Raw genomic sequence first — 21,188 nt, forward strand, 5'->3', positions numbered from 1 at the left:
TTTGAAAACTTTGACTTTTTAAGAATATTGGAATGTCTTATATTTCAGGACCGAGGGAGTAACTGCTGGCCTGCTGGGGAGGCCGAGCTAGCGTACCAAACAATCGTGTGGGTCGAAGCATCCGCAGGAATCTGATAGAGATGCAGGCCTTCGAGACATCCCCGTCCGACTCCGAGACCGATATCGAGTCCGATCAGGAATTTCTTGCGAATTTCTTGCGATTTCTTGAGCGGTGAGAGCGATCGATCCGCCGGCGCCTCGGCCCACGGCGCGCCCTGACCCAGCTCATCCTGCTCAGCGTGCTGCTGGCACACGCGCTGATGGCCTACACCGCGGTGACGGCGGCGACCGGGGCGGAGTTCTCCTCGAGGGTGGCCCTGACCAGCAGCATGGAGCCGGCGATCGAGCGGGGCGACCTCCTCCTCTTCCGCAAGGGCGGCGGTGGTGACCCTATCCGAGCGGGCGACGTGGTCCTGTTCAAGCCGGCTCGCGACGACATCCCGGTCGTCCACTGTGTCATCGAGGTCCACGAGCGGCGAGAAGACGGCGGCGGCGGCGGCGGAGTGGACATCCTGACAAAAGGGGACAACAATGGCGTCGACAATTCGGAGTTCTTGTACAACGAGCCATGGCTGCACCGTCACCATGTCATGGCGAAGGCGGTCGGGTACCTGCCTAACGCTGGCTGGCCGAGCATTGCCATGTACGAGAAGCCAGTGGTTCGCAAAGTCATCGTTGGGGTTCTGGGGCTAGGAGTGCTGGTTACTGCACTCCTTTAACTGATGCCGACGGAAGTTCTCTTAACGAAAAACATGCCTAGGCACGGTCGCGAAAAAATGCCGACAGAAGTGACCTAATTTTGCAACTCACCAATGATCCGGTTGTTGCCACTTGAAATTTTATTTATTTTAGAAAATATATATAACGTGTGTAAATTGCAAGCAGGGAAAAAGAAATCATGTTGATTAGAGTTCCACTACCGGATTTCGAGCGTTCACCAGTGTGTCAAAAGTACACGGCGAAATGAGCCTAGCACACGGCGAAAACGTAGCCGAGCGTGACCGACAGCGAAGACCCGACGGCAGCCATGGACACAGCATAGGCCGAGTTTGCCGTGTGCCCGATAAATTGCATACAGCAAACATTCGGGCACACGGCAAATTGCCGTTTTCCGGTAGTGTTCGTAGATTGCTTGGATGACCTTGTAAACTATATATATCTCTTTGGACTCAGTATCGTTATACCCCTTGAACAAATATAATCAGGCCATCTCCCTCCTCACTAATGATTTTGCCTTTTGCGATCTCACGAGTAATTCATAACTTGTTTATGAAGTATTTTAGGAAGCTTTCATGACTATTTGCATAGGTCAGTTTAAACCCATGACATATGAATATGTTTAGAAAATAACGGATCTTACTAAAGCAGATAAATATCATAATAGTTAATTAATTACTATTTAAAGGGCAACTCAGTCTTTGCTACTTGGAATAAGTCTACTTTACACCTTGACCTTCAGCAGCGTTGCCCCGTTAATCTGTACATATAAAAGAGGGGGAGCAAGACTGAGGAACCAGTCCAAGTTGATCCCGCATAATCGAGTCATCGTCCATTGATCAACTCGATTATAGAGAACCAACCCCGGTAGTCCTTGGAATGTATCATGAGCACCGCCCAGGATTTAAACACACTTTACTAACACAACAGCAATACCATTACACAATCACATCCACACGCAAGTGAATATTACAAAAGGGTTTAAAGTGTAGTACATCCAGTCTTAGAGTTTTGCAGCGGATAGTTCTACTACTAGCACTTCATATATCGCAAAATAAGAAGGTAAACACTATATGTCGATAGTGCCCTTCACAAAGCCACCGGCCATCTACTCCTCACCCGCAACTCCGTCCGCAGGGTAGAAGTAGCCGAACACGGCCTCCGGCTGCGCATCACCTGCATCAACTTAACGATAGCACCATGAGTACAAAGGGTACTTGCAGGACTTATCCAACATGGTGGGACCCATGCGCCGCCATGACAAGCAGAGGAGAGAGGCCGCTTCTGGCAAACGGCCGCAGGATGAACGTGAGCTGGAACAGCGGCATGTGACTGAAGAGCACGTGCATCACATCCGCAATCAGCTTCCAGCTTCTAATCGGCTTCTGGAAAAGTACCAGTACCAGTACAAGTTGCGGCGCCGATATGAATCGGAAGAAGACGAGTATGAGCACCGCTCAGGAAGGACATTGGGAAGACGCCAGGCTATAGTGACCACTGGCATTGTCCGTTCTTCAGGTACTGTTGGAATTCCGGCATGGGCCGATTGCCTACTATAGATGATTGCTTGGAGTGCAGGCCTCGAGGACACCAGCAAGACAAGACATCAGTGTTCCGGCGCTTAGGGCCCGGAACACGTCATGATGACCGTATGAAGAGGCCAACTAGGGGCGATTCCGAGCAAGAAGAAGAAGAAGAAGAAGAAGAAGAAGACAGGTACCATCGCCCACGGTGGTGTCCTGACGGGCTCAATCGGTCGCAGAAGCGCAGAGTACAGCGCTTGCGCAATCTGGAAGAGGCAGAAGCAAAGTACCTCGACGTGCTGAGGAAAGCACGTCCGGATCTCGCGGAGCAAGTCAGGCGACCGCGAAGAGAGGAAAGGCGCCCTCCCAGAAAAGAGTGGCGCCCCAAGCAGACAAAAGCCGATGAGAGGCCATCGGCTGATGTGAACATGGTGTTCGTACTCCCGTCAGAGTTTCGGGCACCCCAACCGGAAGAATCGGCTATCGCACAGCTGGATCTGGGCCCGCAGCCGATCATCTTTGAGAAACCCAAGGAGAAAAGCTACAAGCACCTGAAGGGATTATATCTTAAGGGCTTCATCAATGGCAAGCCTGTGAACAAGATGTTGGTTCACACTGGTGCTGCAGTCAACCTGATGCCATACTCTGTGCTGCGCCGATTGGGTCGCTCTTCTGCCGATCTGATCAAGACCAATGTGATGCTCAACGACTTCAATGGGCAGCCATCAGAGGCAATGGGCGTCTTGAATGTGGAGCTGAAAGTGGGTCGCAAGACTGTGCCAACATCGTTCTTCATCGTCAACAGCAAGAGTACGTACACAGTGCTGCTTGGGAGGGACTGGATTCATGCTAACTGCTGTATTCCTTCCACAATGCATCAGTATCTGGTCCAATGGGATGGCGATGAAGTAGAAGTGGTCCCTGCAGATGATTCCAGCGAAGTCTCACTCGCAGATATGAATGCCTGGGACGCAGATGGGCAAGAGCCGATCTCAGGCATCGCCCTGGAAGACTGTGATCGGATCGAGGCGACAAAAAACAGATTGAGGCTGGTCTTATCCACTAGCCTCACAGAGTAGACACATCCTGGCATGCTACGGGATGTAATAGAAATAGAGAGGCCGATCCCAGCGATCGGCCCCAAAAAATAGCAAAATCTTGTTTGGGTTCGGAATTGTTACATCATGTACACACGATGGCCTGCTCTGGCAGTTGGTCACTCATGGACTATTTGGTTTCGAATGATGATGGATTTACAGAGGCGGCCAGCCCGTGCGGTTGGCCAAATAATTTTTCTTGTCATCTCCCTGTGTTTGCCGCTGATCTCGTGGATAACGAAGACTCGCTTGCGTTCGCAGCTGATTTTTCAGACGACGGCAAACTCGGATACGGGTTCACGTCAGCTGATACCTTGGAAGAGGTTGACATCGGACCTGGGGATAAGCCACGGCTGACATTTATCAGCAAGAAGTTGGATCCGGCCTTGCGAGAGGAGATGATTGCACTACTGAAAGAGTACCGGGACTGCTTTGCATGGGACTACACTGAGATGCCCTGTCTGGATAGAAGCATCGTCGAGCATCGGCTCCCACTCAAGAAAGGGTTTCGGCCGTTTCAGCAACGAGCACCTCAGATGAAGGCCGAAGTCCTAAAAGAAGTCAAGAAAGAGGTGGAGAAGATGTTGGATGCTGGGTTCATCAGGCCATGCCGGTATGCAGAATGGATCTCTAGCGTGGTACCGGTACAAAAGAAGGATGACCGATGGCGTGTCTGCGTCGATTTTAGAGATCTCAACAGAGCGACGCCAAAAGACGAATACCCGATGCCTGTTGCAGAGACATTGATCAACGCAGTTGCCGACCACAAGATGATGAGTTTTATGGACGGTAATGCCGGTTACAACCAGATCTTCATGGCCCCAGAAGACGTGAACAAAACCGCGTTCAGAATACCAGGCGCGGTCGGCTTGTTCGAATATTTGGTGATGACCTTTGGACTGAAAAATGCCGGTGCAACGTACCAACGTGCCATGAATTACATTTTTCATGATCTCATCGGCAAGTTGGTAGAGATTTATATTGATGATGTTGTGGTCAAGTCCAAATCAGCTGGGGGGGCATCTAGAAGATCTACGTCAAGTTCTGGAACGGACTCGAAGGTTTGGGCTCAAAATGAACCCAAAGAAGTGCGCCTTTGGAGTATCGGCCGGTCAATTTTTGGGATTCTTGGTGCATGAACGGGGAATCGAGATCTGCCTGAAAAGTCAAGAAGCTGTGAAGACGATGAAGCCACCTACTACAAAGAAAGAGTTACAAAGGCTTATCGGTAAAATTAATTTTGTCAGACGATTTATTTCTAATCTGTCTGGGCGCATTGAGCCATTCATGGGTTTAGTAAAGATCAAATCCGATGAAGAGTTTCGCTGGGGGGCAGAACAGCAGCAAGCTTTCGATGAAATCAAGGAATATTTGTCCAAGCCTCCAGTGTTGGTTCCTCCTCAGCAAGATAGGCCGTTCTATGTGTACCTATCCGTGGGTGACACTTCTATTGCTTCGGTGTTGATCCAGAAGCACGACGGCCAGGAGAGAGTGGTTTTCTACCTCAGCAGGCGCATGTTAGATGCCGAGACCAGGTATCCTGAGATCGAGAAGCTTTGTCTTTGCTTATACTTTACATGTACAAAGCTTCACCATATTTTGCTCTTGGCGGAAACAATTGTCATATGCAAATCGGATGTCATAAAGCACATGCTGTCGGCTCCTGTCCTGAAAGGCCGGCTGGGAAAATGGATGTTTGCATTGTCAGAGTTCGATATTCGGTATCAGCCTGCAAAAGTATTCAAAGGGCAGGCACTGGCGGATCTTGTTGCAGACAGGATCAGCACGGATATTGCTGCACTATTTGTTCGTGCTTGGGCTATGTTCTTCGACGGATCGGCTTGTGATGATGGGTGCGGTGTGGGAATTCTGTTGGTCTCGCCTCGTGGAGCGACTTACTCCTTTTCCATCAGAATGACTGCCCCATGCACAAATAATTTGGTGGAATATGAAGCTGTTCGCAAAGGGATGGAACTGCTCCTTGAAGCTGGTGCAGAAGCGGTGGAAATTTTTGGAGATTCAAAGCTGGTGATCTCTCAGCTCACGGAAGAATATAGATGCGAGAGAGAGGCTCTTTTCCCAATATGGATGCAGTGCCGTGAGTTGATGTCGCAATTCAGGTACATCAATTTTCACTGGATACGCAGAACTCTGAACAATGAAGCCAATGATTTGGCACAGATGGCTTCCGGGTATAGGGAAGCAGCCGATGGAGTTGACGTGGAGGTTTAGTTTCTAGAACCCGGAGACTGGAGAGCCGATATCTTCAATTACTTGAAGGATTCGGCTCGGGGGGCACCCAGAAGGATAAGACTCAAGGCCATGAAGTACGTTCTGATAGGGGATGACATGTTCTACAGGACCTTAGAAGGACTACTGCTTAAATGTCTGGGACCTTCAGAGTCAAATCGGCTCTTGCATGAGGTTCATGAAGGAGCTTGCGGTACTCACCAATCGGCTCATAAGATGAAGTGGCTGATTAGGCGATCGGGATATTATTGGCCTACCATGCTTGAAGATTGTTTCAAATACTACAAAGGGTGTCAGGCATGTCAGAGGTTTGGCAAAATTTAGATAGTGCCAGCATCAGTAATGAATCCTATCATCAAGCCGTGGCCATTCAGAGGTTGGGCCATGGACATGATTGGATAGATCAACACGTCGTCTAGCAAGGGTCACCAATGGGTTCTAGCTGCTACAGATTATTTCACAAAGTGGGTGGATGCAGTGCCCATGAGATCAGTAGCGTCAAGAGATGTGATCAGCTTTGTCAAAGAGCACATCATCCATAGATTTGGAATTCCTCAAACTATTACGACCGATGGAGGATCGGTCTTCATATCTGAGGAGTTCAGAAAGTTTGCCGACGACATGGGAATTAAGCTGATCAGATCATCTCCATATTATGCCCAAGCTAATGGACATGCTAAAGCATCCAACCAGAGCCTCATCAAGCTCATAAAGAGAAAGATCGATGAATATCCTAGGTGCTGGCATGAGGTGTTGTCAGAAGCTTTGTGGGCATATCGTATTTCATGTCATGGATCCACCAAGACGTCGCCGTACCATCTAGTTTACGGCCAAGACGCCGTGTTACCATGGGAGATCACGGCCAGATCAAGGCGTGTCGAGTTTCAGAATGATTTATCCGCTGAACAGTATGCAGCCTTGATCAATGATAATGTGGAGGACCTGACAGAACTAAGGCTTTGGTCGCTGGAGAAGATCAAAGAAAATAAGGCTAAAGTTGATCGTGCGTACAACAAGAAGGTCAGGCCTAAGGATTTCTAGGTTGGAGACTTGGTTTGGGAGGCAGTATTGTCATTAGGAACTAAAGATAAAAAGTTTGGTAAATGGTCTCCAACTTGGCATGGTCCGTACAAGGTTGATCAGGTCTTGCCTAGCAATGCATACATGCTCGAGGAATTGGACGGCGTCAAATTTCCTGTTGCTGTGAATGGCCAACATCTCAAGGAGTATTTCCCGAGCATGTGGGAAGGCGAGTAACGAAAAGCCGATGAGATCCATCTGGCTGCAGTGTAATAGGCCAACACGTTGAGTTGGCCGCGAAAAAAAATCATGATAGGCCAACACGTTGAGTTGGCCAGTAAAAAAAAGAAAAAAAGAGATAGGCCAACACGTTGAGTTGGCCGGTAAAAAAAAGATATATGAGGAACGAAACAGCCGATGTGTAACCATCGACTTAAGATGTTTTTAAAAATAGTTACAAGTTTCAGGTTAACAGGCAGTACTAATTGTATCTTGAGCCTATCTACTGGTTCAGGAATTCTTCTATGACATGGATGGCTTCTATACGGACGGCGTCTACTCGTGCTATGATTGCTTCGTCATCCTTGTCATCGCCTGTTACTACCTGCCGACTCAAGGTGCTTATCTCTGCAAACTCTACTTGTATCTGCTCGGTTATTTCCTGGGACTCTTGTTCGGAGTTTGCGATGGAAGTTTCATTAGCCTGGATGAGCTTCTTGGTGGTACAGACCTTTTCTTCGAGTTCTGCCAGTTCTTTCTTCAGGAGGTCGAGTCGCTTCTTGTTGGCAGACACGTCAGCTTTGGTATCTAGAGTTGCCTTCTTCTGGTTGAGGGCCTTGCACTTTTGGGTAATGTCAGCTTTCAGAGAAGCTTGAGAGCGACATGCTTCCATTCGTTGTTGTGCTTTATTCACTTCCATCCGAAAGAATGGAAAGTTGCTAGCTGACCAGAGCTTGATTTGCAACGGCTCCGGGAGTTGGGTTTCTATTTGCTCGAAGATGTTCTTTATCTTGCTGGAATCATCAACCAGAGCAGTGATCGGAGCAGATAGTAGATCCTTGATGAGTTGAAGCTGGTGTGCCAAGTTGGCCGATTGCTGTAAAGATGATGTTTCTGCTCCAGGGTGAGTCAGACCCATTGATGCCGGGTCAAAGGAAAGTAAACCTGAAATGTCAAAATCCTGTGGACATATCTGGAGTTAGAGCAAGATGCATTTATGGGGCTATCGGCTGATTCAGAATTGGTTTTATAATGTTACCTGTTCTGAAGAAGTGTTGGGCGATTCAGGAGCAATCGTCCTGGTAGAGCTTGTGTTGACATCGAGAACATTGACCGTATTGGTTTGTTCTTCGTTTACATCTATCAGTGCATCAGGGGTTGCAGCTAGCTCATGTTGATCCGGGTTTTCTGCATTGGGGATTTCTTCAGCTGCGTCCTGAAAATAGAATTACAGTCAACCAGAGTGCACATGTATGAGATAAAGAAGAAGTTTCAGAGAAATGAGTTACCTGGTTGGTTTTAAACTCTGATGGATTTGGGGAAGTTGGTGCTGGTTTCTTGATCACTCGCCTCGTGATCATTTTCCTTTTCTTGGTCAAGACTTGGGGGGCAACGCTTGCATAAGTTTGTCTTCGCTTGGAAGCCGACTGAAGTAAGTCTAGCTGAACAGACATTATCACTTTCTTCATTGGTGGTGATTCTTTGCAGAAGAGTACATCAGGAGCAGTTAGAAGAAAGTGGAATGGCTCCCCGTTGCTGGTCATAGGTTCTGGACCATCTTGTTGCTGTTAACAAAGAAAGCGGGATTATCCAAGAGAAAGGAATAGAGAGTTTGGAGGGAATAAAGTGCATAAATTCAGTACCTCTTCCTCGGGGATTACGTATTCAGGATCGATTTGCTGCAGTCGAGGACCTAGAGCTTTTCTGAGGACATGAGTTTTCCACATGTTCCACCAAGTATCAAAGCCGATTGATGAGGAGGTAAAGGACAGATCAGCTGGTATTGGGATGTGGAGGTCATCAAACATGCTGTAGCATCTTGAACTGGTGAGACCGTCAGGCAGGTCGGCTCTGCTCTCCATCAAGTGGTGAATATGGAAGTGGGGAGGGACCTGTCCTAGGCCGAATTGCCGAGCTGCTATGGCTGGCTGGTAAGATTCATAACCTGGATTGATAATTCTATTAGAGGTGCTGATGCCAAAGGGGAGGAAGCCAGGTCGAATCATCAGAGAATATAGATGCCGAGTGCTATCGTCATCAGCAAAGTTATCTAATCTGAAGGCAGTTGGGTTCTCAAAGGATTCAGATTCAGTAAATGGGAAGTAGAGAGGATTATTTAGTTCTTTGTAGAAGACTATGAACCAATTTGCTGCATCTGTTGAGTTCAATTTACTGCCAGGAAGGCTGAACAAAGCTTGGCCGTAGCTAGTACATCTAATTGGTTTGCCATTCTCATCAGGGAAAGAGTTCTTGGTCAGGCCTTGGAAGTTTGGGATATGGTGCTGAAAGTACAGTTGTGCCCACAACTGAATAAACCACCAAGGGCCTCCAGTTCTCAGTTTCTTTTGGTTAAGCAAGTTAGATGTCATCAAATGGAGATATCTGTAGGTTTCTCCAAAGAAAAGTTTACCTAGGCCGGTGCGATTGCCATGGGCCAGGTGATAGGCCAAGGGAAGATAATTCTTAGTTGGAGATAAAGAAGGACCACAGAAGATGAAGTGTTCTAGCCAAAGATTTAAGAAGGCTGTGTGTTCCTTCTCAGTCACTGGACCTTTTGTTTTCATGTGCTGACTCATGTAAGTGCCCCAGTTTGTGCAGTTAACTTTGGAAGAAAGTTTGAAGGGGACTTCTGCCATTTTGTGAGCAACAGGATTAGGAGAACTAATGTCTAGGCCAGTGATCATGGTAACATCCAGCAGAGTAATGGTCATGGGTCCATGACCAAAGAGGAAACAATTCAGGGCATCAGACCAGAAGTAGCCGATGGTTTTCAGAAGATTTTCATCTTTGTCAAGTGGAGACAGTGATAAACTAAGTGCATCGGCTATGTTCAAATCCTGCCATAGGGGCATGTAAGCTTTTGCTACTATGTTGTACCATGTAATCCAGCTCTCAGGGGGATTAGGCCAGGCTCTTAAGCAGTCAGCCCAGAGGTTCAGATCGATGTTTTGACTCACAAAAGGGATCCTATTTGCTTCACAAGAGATCAAATCTATGGGGTTTTCATGGGTTTGTGGGCCAAGACAGAAAGATTTTGGGTTGAAGGGATGCGGCAAAAGGATGTCTGACACCTGGAGTTCAGAAGTATGCGTATGGTGTCAAGTTTAGAGTTTCAGTTTCAGAAGCTTGGTAAGCTGAAGAAAACTAAAGGATTGGGCCGAATATTACCTTCAGGCCGCAGATTGCCGCATCATCGATTGCAGAGTTTGTCGTCTGAGTTGCAGAATCTGCCATGGTTCAGATCCATTGTCTTAGGGTTTGATTACTGCAGGCTCTGATTCGAATTCCGGCTGCTTGGAGGATTTTTGCTCGAATTTGTGGAGCTTGGTTTTCGAATTATGCTCGGTTTCAAGAGTTTGTCGAGTTCAAGGTGGAAGGAATACTCTACTCTTGTGCGGGTTGCTTCTAGTTTGAATTCTGTCGGCTCTTGGATATTTATAGAAGCCTGATGTGTTGCCATCGGCTTTTGGGAAAGTAAATATCAGACACATGGAATTGAAAGGAAACTGATTTCATTAATGGAAAGTCTATTACAAGGAAAGCCGATTGTTACAAAGGAATTAATCCTTCGGCTTTATGATTCTACCCCTACAATGCTACCTACATCTACCAGTCGTAGGTGTCTGAACTCCTACGGCGCTTCGGGCTTCGCGACGGTGCGTCTCCACCATCGTCGTCGTCATCGCCGTCGTCGTCGCTGCTGCTGCCATCATCCTCGGCGCTGCTGCTGCTTCGCCCGCCACTGCTGCTGCTTCCCTCTTCGCTTCCCTCCATGGGGGCTTTGAGGAATTGGTGGGGGTTTCCTCCTGCCGCCGTATCGTCGCTGGAAGAAGAGCCGATCTCTTCGGAGGAGTCGGCTCCTTCCCAGGAGAAGGAGTCATCTTCACTGCTCTCCAGTTCTTCTTGGAAGAGGAACTGGAGGTCTTCCTCTCCTTCAGTCATGGGTTCGTCCTCCTCAGAGGCGACCCCGAAGTCGAACTCCTCTGCATCCCAGTGCATAGGAGCCAGCGCCTCGTAGGCTGCTGTTGGGTCCCATTCAGGGGTCGGCTCTCGGCTCTCTGAAGTAGGATCAATGGAGGAGGCGGAAAGGGAAGAAGAGGAAGACGGAGAAGAGGAATCTCCAAAGGAGTTGGAGCTGGAGGAAGAAGAGATCGCCATTGCTGGTGCTGGAGGATTGGAGTTTTCTGCGCTACTGGCTCTGGGAGGAAGAAGGAGTTTGCTGTGGAGAAGAGCCGATTCGGGCGAGATTAAATAGTGAAAAGATGGAAGACGGATCGGCAGTTTTCACGTTCTACGAGGAGCCAGTTGCAGAGACGTTGCGTCTTCCTTGGTGGTTGCAGTGTGTTTAATGAGCATTAACGGGAAGATGAAGCGACGGATTGGTTTTGGAACTATCATTGCCAAAACCAGGGGGCATGTGTTATCGCCATAAATTAACAAGATTAATTTATGGGCCGAAAGCAAGATGGGCATAAAGCAGAAGACTAAGAAGACTTGTAAATCGGCTCCTGCGTGAGCATTTGGGCCACATGGGCCATGTATCCTTAGATTTAGTTTAAGATTAGAGATAGAGTCCGATTGGGACAATATTAGTTTAGATTGTTTCCCAAGTCTCCGGACTATAAATATGTATCCTTTGTTATTCGTAAAGGAGAGCGTCATCACGTCTCGCAAACAACAACTCTCGGTGCATCACCACCCCTAATCCTAAGGTTTCATCCAAGTAAGTGCCATGCTGCCCTGATCGCTCCTTGCGATCAGGGCAGTATTGTTCTTGCTTTTACCTTGGTATTACTCGTACTGAAGCGTTTTTGATGGCGAGTAGTACTAGTTATCTTGATGTTCGTAGCATGGCTTTTAGTAGATCTGTTGTGCTTCGTTGCTTATCATCTACGAATATCATGTTGTCTCTGTGCAGTCACATTTCAATCTCATGCTAGTTCTTATCGCATAGAATTAGTTGCACAGAGGCAACACCCTGCTTCTTTTATGTCTAGTAGATTTGATCTGTTATGGTTTGCTCTTATCTTAAGAGTTGGCGTAATATCTGCTAGGTTAGGCCTTGCAAACGAATTGGATGATCCGGTGGTGTAATAGATGCTTTATCTTAGCCCAGATAGGGATTGTTCCGGGAATCGGCTCTTGCTAGTTCTTAGGCCTCTGTTTTGGGTTGTGGTTTAGTTGTCTGTTATGTTCATTAGGCCTAGTCACGTGTAGGATGTTCCGATCTAGCCGTGATGCTGTTACCATCGTGGATTAGATCAGTTAGATTTAATTGAAGCAGCTTTATATTTATTTGCTTTATTCATCAATATCTGGATGCAACAGATCCAATCTGACACCGGGACTCGATCGGCTCTTTAAAGCCGATGCAAGAGTCGTCCCGGGGAGCCGACCAGGGCTCGGACTTACATTTACACGTGTCTTTGTATGCAGGAAACTGTTTGGAGCAAGTTTGCACCCTCCTGATCGGGTATAGGTCAGGTGGCATGCCCGGCTTTCCACACATTCTCCGGGCGCGTGACGGAATTGCGGGCCGTTGACGAGGGAGCAGTGCCTGCCAGCGCCCCGGCGACCTCCCGGCTCTTCGTGTTGCCCGTCACTGCTCGCCGGTGGGTTTCGACCGACAACACAATGACAAATGGAGTAGGAATATTCCGGATAGGAAAATTGTGTTTTTGGGCAAATTTTCTACTCATGAATGAATGAGATGCACCGGAATCAAATAATGCCCGAGTAGGTTTAGAGTTGATGGAAACCATACCAACAAGAACTTGCACATCATCCTTAGCTTCTTCCGCCGTGATATGGTTTAGCTTGCCACGCTTGGAATTTTGCCCATCCTTGGTAGTTTGACGAGGAGTAGGAGCTTGAGAATTTGGAGCATTGCCGGCTCCATTCTTCTTCGGTGAGGGACAATCCCTAGAATAGTGGCCTTGACCACCACAATTGAAGCACGGTCCTCGGGAGGCATTTCCACCACCGCCTCCCGGCTGCCCCAAAGAGCGAGGAGGTTGACCTTGGGGAGTCGGAGGGCAGCGTGGCATCCATATAGCTTGAGGGGCTCCGAAACCCGGCGCACGGGGAGGTCGAGGAGGTGGCCCCATGCACGGGCATTGCGAGCCACCGCCGGTTGAAGAAGAAGAAGCAGCCCGCTTGCGGTTCTCAACATCAATCCTCCGGTTCTCATTCTCAAGAGCGTTCATCTTGTACTCGGCCTTGATTGCCTTGCTAACCATGTCATTGAAATTCTGAAAATCGGTGGTAGAGAGATGAGATTGTAGCTTCAAAGATAACCCATCCATGAAGCGATCTTGCTTCTTTACATCCGTGTTGATATCCTCCAAGGAATATTGAGCAAGATAGTTGAAGGTGTTGACATACTCCATCACGGACTTGTTGCCTTGGCGCAACCTGCGGAATTCATCTCTTTTGATGTTGAGCACACTCTTGGGAATATGATAGTCACGAAAGGCTTCACGAAATTCAGCCCAAGTTACTTGGTGTCCTTTGGCAACTTGTGCCATATATCCATGCCACCAAGCTCCCGCGGCATTCCGAAGTTGATGAGCCGCAAAGATCACCTTCTCTTGATCATTGCATTGAATAAGACCAAATTTTTGCTCTATGGCACGCAGCCAAAAATCAGCATCCAAAGGCTCCTTGGACCCACGGAAGATAGGAGGGTCGGTTGCCATGAAAGCGGAATACCCTTGACGTTGCCCACCATGACCTTGTCCACCCATATTTTGCACCAAAGCTTGCATGATCTGATTTTGAGCTTGCCGGCTCTCCTCCGATCGCCTAAGAATTTCCAAAAGAGCGGGGTGCACCGGAGGAGGAGGGGGCAAATTGTTATCACCACTGGCGCCTACATCTTGAGCCATCCTGTCGTCAACCACAAATGAGGTGAGCGACCGGGAGAGGGAAAATTGATATAATACAATTGCACAAGGAAAAATTGCACAACCATATAATATATCAACCACAAATGTGTGAGAATGAATAAAAAGATCGACAGCATAGATAGGATGGATCAAGAATGATAGAACCAAGAAATTTTTGGACAACAACTTGAGAGTTATTCATATGAGATACCCATGGTTCAATATTTAGTAAGCCCTATAGTGCCATAAAATATATGCATAAATGATGACATGCCGCAACTATACGCATAAGTCATACGTCCCACAACTAGGATAACGGAGGTTCACATAGATAATAATAATAGTACAATACATAGGCATCGTAGCTAATTAGTGTCTCACACGGTCTCACCAATTAACTATTCGGTTACATAAAATAGGTGGTGCCATACAATGAGTTACATAGCTTGAAAAGTCTCATAACTGCCACAAGATTACATAAATATTTTAGAATGGGCCAAAGGAACCTCTCGTGAAGTAGGGTGGGAAATCATCCAAGAGGTGGTACTGAGGGGATCCGGTGTCTTCGGGGTTCTCTGGATGAGTAAGAGCTGCATGTTCACCTCCAAAAATAATCTCCCTAGTCAAGGTTGTGGGGGCAAAGCGGCGCACACGGAGCCCATTAGACATGTGTGCCTGCCCCACAATGGGTTGAGGAAGGTATACGCCTTGAACTTGAGGAAAACGGAACTCCAAAGGTGCCGCCTCATGTGGAGTGTAGCCATTGCATCCATACAACACACCATGGGGTACTTGCCCCATACGAACGTATGGCTCCACGGAGCATTGTAGTCCATTGAAACGGCGCCTTGTCTCCCTTAGCTCAGCTCGGATGCAACGAAGGCTTCGATCTTGTGCCGCCACCAATTCAAACATACGCCTTTCATACAAGGTGGTACCGTCCATTCCTATCTCAAACACATTCACCCCTTGCAATGGTCCTAGAATTGGGAAATGGGTGAATGGGTAACGCTCCAACTCGATCACTTCTTGGCGGAGTATTGCCATGGCCTTGTATGCCACTTCTTGAATCACCATCTCAATTGAGGTTCCATGGGCTGAAATGTTGTGAGCTTCTGTGACCCCTTCAACAAAGCGCCTTGGGATGAACACAGTGGCCACATAGTCCACCATGCCCTGCCCAAGTCCCCTCGCATAGACCGAATACTCCGGCCTTCGCGAGAAGTTGCCTCTCCAAAGCATCTCGGCAAGGAGGGGAGGAAAGCCTTCCGCCTCCTCAGCGTGGGTCACCATGACCAAATGGCCCAAGTTTCTGTTCATCTATCATGAGCAAGACAAGATGAGTTGGTGAACATATTAGGAATAATTAATGTGCAGCCCATAAGATAAGAAAATCAGCTCTAACAGAGGTACGAGTTATATACACCATAGAAGAAATATAACCTTAGGAAAATCAAACTTTTACAAGTAGTGGATTATTAGTGATTGCCATTATGTTTCTAAGCGTGCCTCACATCTAGTTTTAGTGGTAATCATGCATGGAATGCAACCATAGCTCTGGTACCACGCTGTGAGGAACCAGCCCAAGTTGATCCCGCCTAATCGAGTCATTGTCCATTGATCAACTCGATTAGAGAGAATCAACCCCGGCAGTCCATGGAATGTGTCATGAGCACCACCCAGGATTTAAACACACTCCACTAGCACAATAGCAATACCATTACACAATCACATCCACACGCAAGTGAATATTACAAAAGGATTTAAAGTGTAGTACATCCAATCTCAGAGTTTTGCAGCGGATAGTTCTACTACTAGCACTCCATACATCGCAAAATAAGAAGGTAAACACTATATGCCGATAGTGCCCTTCACAAAGCCACCGGCCATCTACTCCTTACCCGCACCTCCGTCCACGGGGTAGAAGTAGCCGAACACGGCCTCCGGCTGCGCATCACCTGCATCAACTTAACGGTAGCACCATGAGTACAAAGGGTACTTACAGGACTTATCCAACATGGGTATATATATCCCGACCTCAAGGAGAATGCATTTTGTTAGTAGCAAGGTTAGGTCATGGCATTTAATTTATTTTGCAAAAAGGTATCTATCTTTGATCAAGTTGTGATAAGGAAAAGATGAGCATCTATAATCTCTAAGTCATACATCAATACAATTACATAAGTAAAGTGATCATATACAACTCGAGATCAATCTTCCATGAACTCATCATGAAACTTTACAATGGTGCGAACCTCAAAGAGCGTGCTCACTATCCGAGAGCGCGGCTATTGCAATAGATCAAAGACCCTGCAGGGGGTACAACTTTACCCACATGAGGCTAAGACCAACGCCCATACCCACGGTCAAGGATAAGGGTTGATTCATACCTCAACCGTTCACACAAACACAACCGACTATGAGCGAACGATCGGGAAGGACAAGTTCACCGAACCGACGATCACACTCCATCATGACCCGCACCGAATCCGATCAAGGCAAGGTGTGACTCATGCTAATTGGCTTGCCTTCCCATTATTAAGCATGTGGTTTGTACTAAAAAGTGCTCAAGAGACCGGCGACCAAAGAGACGGTCCTTAACCAACTCAAGCAAGACTAACCATTAGGACTCCTTTCCATCATGGCCCTACCATTCTTGGTCAAGTCCGATTCCACAATTCATAGTTGCTCACATTTTATTCATCATCATCTAGGAGTGTAGAATTAATCAAACATCCTATAACTCGCGAGTGGTGGTGCCTTGCCACCGCTCGTCTTCTACCGAAGCTAAGCATGGCTAAGCATTTAATCCGTGACTCCTAGACAAGCATACTCAACTATGAGGGATCATCCTAGGCAAGGTTGGTACTGCATCGATTAGGTTCTAAGCAAACATTGATACATAACATAATAACCCATGCACAATCAAGACACATATATAAACTTCATTGATCCAAAGTATAGGGTGAAAGAATGCTTAGGTGCCTGCCTTGAGTCTCAAAAGAAACGTCGTCTCCCACGAGCTCCGGTTCATCCCCCCTCTTGCTCCGGCGTCACGGTCTCTACACGAATGCGATGATGCTTGAGAAATGAGCATGCCATGAATGTATGCAATGCTGTGCAATTGACACGAGGGTACATGTATTAATAAGCCAACTATGGTATAGAGGCTGGACATAAGGTACATGGGTGTGTTGTTCATGTGTGAGAGTATGGGTGCTGAGCAGGTAAGGGCGGACCGTCCAGGTTAGGGAAGTGGACCGTCCGGTCTGAATGGCGGACCAAATGGCGGACCATCCGCCGGTTAGTCGCGGACCGTGTTGGGGTGAAAACATGCTCTCTGACTAAATCGCTGACCGTCCGCATGGGATAGGCAGACCGTTCGCTTCTCAATTTTCGAAAGGCTAGAAATCATGCAGAGACTCTGTTGATCTGGGTCGGGATCTGGCGGACCGTCCGGCCATGTCGGGAGGACCATCCGCGGCACGGCCGAGGCTCATCGGCGAGTTTGCCGCCGGCGATTCCGGCCACAGTTTGGGGTGGGGTTTGTTCCTAGAGGTTCCTGGGAGCCTAGGGAGTTCACTTTGGCAACTAAACTTCGCATGCATTAGGGTTTCGAAGCTCTAGGTCATTAATGGTGATTAGTGCTCTAGGTGAGTTCTTGACTTCAAATCCTAGGGCAATGAGGATGGATCGGAGAGGGGAAACACTCACCGGCGTCGAGTAGGGTACCGGTAAGGGCTTCAAGGCGATGGGGAGGGCTTGGGGTAGCTCGGGGTCATCTTCCTTGCTTGAAGCTTGAGGGATGAGATGGAGTTGAAGAAGAGCTCATTGGGGAAGCTCCTCCCCAAGAAGGAAGAGGAGATCGGGGTGGTGTAGTTCGTCGGCGTCGTCCTCCAGCGTTTTCCGGTGATGCTCCGGTGAGGTAGGGCTTTATTGGCAAGGGAGGAGGAAGGGGAGCTCCCCCATGGCTTTGCTAGAGAGAGAACTGCTTGGGGGAGTGGGAGGGAGAGAGAGTGAGAGAGAAGGCTGGGAGAAGACTCCCAGGTGTTAGAGGGTCGGGCTGACGAGTGGGGCCGGGGGTGGGACATGGCGCCAGGACTCTGAGCTCATGACACGCTTCGGGGATGCACTAGCGGACCGTCCACGAGTGTGGCGCAGACTGTCCGCGGGTGGGTGACGTGGTAGGGAAGGTCGATGTGTCCGAGGTTGACCGTGGTCAGCCACGTGGCATAGCCGCGGACCGTCCGCTGTATAGGGGCGGACTGTCTGCCACTACCAAAATCAGTGGACTTGCCTAAGGTTTAATTCTCTCCTTAAGTGCGAGCTAATTATGCTTAATGCTTAATGATGCACATGATGACATGTTTAATCTGTTAATTAATATAGGGCTATTACAAAGACTCCTTACTCTCTCTAGCTCTCAAACCCTAGACGCACACCCACATAGTCCAGCAGCCATCTTCTTCGACCTCTTGCACTCTCTCTTGTTTGGCCTACTGCAAACTTTGAGCCTGAAGCTCAGGTACAATATCCGACCCTTAACTGGACATAGGAGATTATTGCCTGAACCAATATAAATCTTGAGTCTTTGAGTACTAACCTAGTATATACAAGCGAACACATGACACAAATTTACTAGTTGGTTCTAAGAAACATCGGCACTTTGTGATGGTCCACCAAATTTAAAATTATTTCCCTTGAACATTTAAATTAATTTATAGTTATATGCTAAAGCGATAATTCTTGTGACCTAATAACATGATCAGTTTAGGTAATTAGAAAAAAAAACATTGAAACGAGGCTAAAGAGTCACAACTAAGATATCTAAAGTTCTAGGCCAATCACTCAAAGCATAAGATATTCAGATTGTAGGACAGAAACTTCATGCAATGCATTGAATGGTGTAACATCCCGGATTTTCCGGAATGTTAATAAGTCAAAAAATCATGAATTTTAAAAATTTTCTGGGATGCAGTAGTTAAATCCACTTAAGTGTGAATTTTGCCTCCTAAAAATTCTTAGTAATTATAAAATTATAAATTGAATTAAGGAAATTAAATTGCTAGTGTGATCGATTTGGAGTTATTCGAATTTTGTTGACTCTTTTGATCCAAGTTGGATTTATTTTTCCTGTGTGAAAATTTGTGTGGAATTTAAATTGAGGTGTGCCCCTCAATTTAAATTCAAACACTAATACCTAACCCCGGCTCTAACTCGGACCCGTGAGCCATAACCCGAACTGACCTAGCCCTAACCCTCTAACAGCCCTATCCGGTGTGCACATGCACGATCTCAAAGGCAATCCGTGACACAGGCAGTGACACTAAGCTCGCCCAAGCAGTTCGACACCATCGTCACTTCTCACTATAAAGCATAGCCTCCTCATCGCTCACACGCAGAGAGAGAGAGAGAGACCACAAAGCACAGCAATGGTGGCGGGGGAGAAGGAGAAGGGTCTGCAGCTTCTGGACTTCTGGGTGAGCCCGTTCGCGCAGCACTGCCGCATCGCACTGGCGGAGAAGGGCCTGCCGTACGAGCCCTTGGAGCAGGACCTCTCCAACAAGGGCGAGCTCCTCCTCCGAGCCAACCCCGTGCACGCCGTGGCGGAGGCAGCATAAGCCGGAAGGGGGGGGGTCTCCTTTCCCCTTCCACCGGGGGCGTCTATTCATCGCGGATGATTGGAATCGCACGCATCGCAGGGGAGCGGAGGCGGCGGGATCCGCCGAGATCCGGTGAGATCCGGCAGCCGGAGGCGGAGGTGGAGGCGGCCGAAGGCGGAGGTCGCAAGACGGAGGGAGCCGGAGGTGGTGGCAAAGGCGGCCGGAGGAGGAGGAAGGCTCTGATGGCGGAGGCGGCGGAGGCAGCGGCGAAGGAGGTGGAGGAAGGCGGAGGCGGCGGGGGAGACGGAGGAAGGCGAGGCGGCGGAGGCCGGGAAGACGAGCGACGGGGGGGTGCGAGCGCGTTCTGCGATTCGTCACCCCCCACTCGCTCATGCGAGGAATAGACCCCCCCCTTCCACCACCATCTCCGCTTCATTTTCCTCACTTCTTCTTCCTTCCTTTTCATCTCCCCCACCCCTTGTTCCAATGGGGTTTCATGGCTGTAGGGGGGCATCCCCTGTAGATCCGCCCCTGCGTGCACGGGAAGGTCCCCATGCTGCTCCACGGCGGCCGCTCCGTCTGCGAGTCCCTCGCCATCCTCCACTACCTCGACGAGGCGTTCCCGGAGGCGGCGCCGGCCCTGCTCCCCGCCGAGCCCCGCGCCCGCGCGCACGCCAGGTTCTGGGCGGACTCCGCGGACAGGAAGGTGTTCGGCTATGCGGGACCTGGCCGGCTGTGGAAGCGCAACGGGGAGGCGCGCGCGGGCGCGAGGGGAGATGGTGGAGGCCCTGCGGGCGCTGGACGCCGAGCTCGGGGACAAGCCCTACCTCGCCGGCCAGGCATTTGGGTTCGCCGACCTCGCCGTCGTGCCGTTCGCGGCGTGGCTCCCCGGCTACGCGCGCCTCGGGGAGTTCAGCCTCGAGGAGGCGTGCCCGAGGCTAGCGGCGGGGACGGAACGGCGCGTGGAGAGGGAGAGCGTCGCCAGTAACATGCACCCGACGGAGAAGGTGTAGGAGTTCATCGCCTATCTCAAGGACAAGTACGGTGACAAGTAAAGCGATGCGATCCAGGCTGCAGGTTGCTCTGCGTATGCGAGAACTGAATAAGCTTCCCTTCAAAATTTCAAAACTTTACAAGATTCTCCGTCACATCGAATATTTGAACGCATGCATGAAGTATTAAATGTAGCTAAATAAAATAACCAATTATACAGTTTGTCTATAATTTGCGAGACGAATCTTTTGATCCTAGTTAATCCATAACGGAACAATAATTACCAAATACAAACGAAAGTGCTACAGTACTTTACAGGCTCACTTTTATGCATCTAAACAAGGTCTAAATGATTTTCATCTATGCTCTGTTCTGGCTTTGGTTTCTCTACATTTGGATCACTACACGTGTCATTGGTCGGGGCTAAGTCCCTTCGAATATAACAAAACCCATAGAAATAAAACCGGGTCTCTCAATTAATTCAAGCACCAGGTCCTGTTTGGATGACAGGACTAAGCTTTAGGTTCAATTTAGTTTATTAGATGATTCAAACATGAGAAATAAAAGGTGGACTAAACATTAGTCATCCATTTCATCCAAATCCTTCTAATACTAGGGGTGGCAGTTGCACCCGCGGATGCGGGCACCCACGGATTTCAAACCCGATGGGTGCGGGTGCCGGTCCCAAATTTGAATCACGGGTGCGGGTTTAGGATTTCACCCGCGGATGAACCCGTACCCACACCATACCTATAAATCCCGCTCCAGATAGTATCGACCAGTTCATTTAGCAATGTCCAGCATATAAATACGTGGATG

The 21,188-nt window shown here is 48.5% G+C and overlaps 1 protein-coding gene and 1 pseudogene across 1 annotated transcript; both read left to right on the forward strand.

Moving 5' to 3' along the window:
* Nucleotides 1-320: 320 nt before the first annotated feature.
* LOC120662590 (signal peptidase complex catalytic subunit SEC11C-like) lies at nt 321-779 on the forward strand. The gene has a single exon (XM_039941706.1). It carries the CDS (start codon nt 321-323, stop codon nt 777-779), a length of 459 nt encoding a protein of 152 aa, XP_039797640.1.
* An 18,417-nt stretch (nt 780-19,196) lies between these two features.
* LOC120658823 lies at nt 19,197-20,469 on the forward strand (annotated as a pseudogene).
* Nucleotides 20,470-21,188: the final 719 nt, after the last annotated feature.

Source organism: Panicum virgatum, chromosome 2N (assembly GCF_016808335.1).
Source record: "Panicum virgatum strain AP13 chromosome 2N, P.virgatum_v5, whole genome shotgun sequence".
Taxonomy (NCBI): Eukaryota; Viridiplantae; Streptophyta; class Magnoliopsida; order Poales; family Poaceae; genus Panicum; species Panicum virgatum.

Excerpts from the sequence above, each read along its gene's own strand:
- LOC120662590 (XM_039941706.1), top strand. The coding sequence starts at position 321 with ATGGCCTACACCGCGGTGACGGCGGCGACCGGGGCGGAGTTCTCCTCG.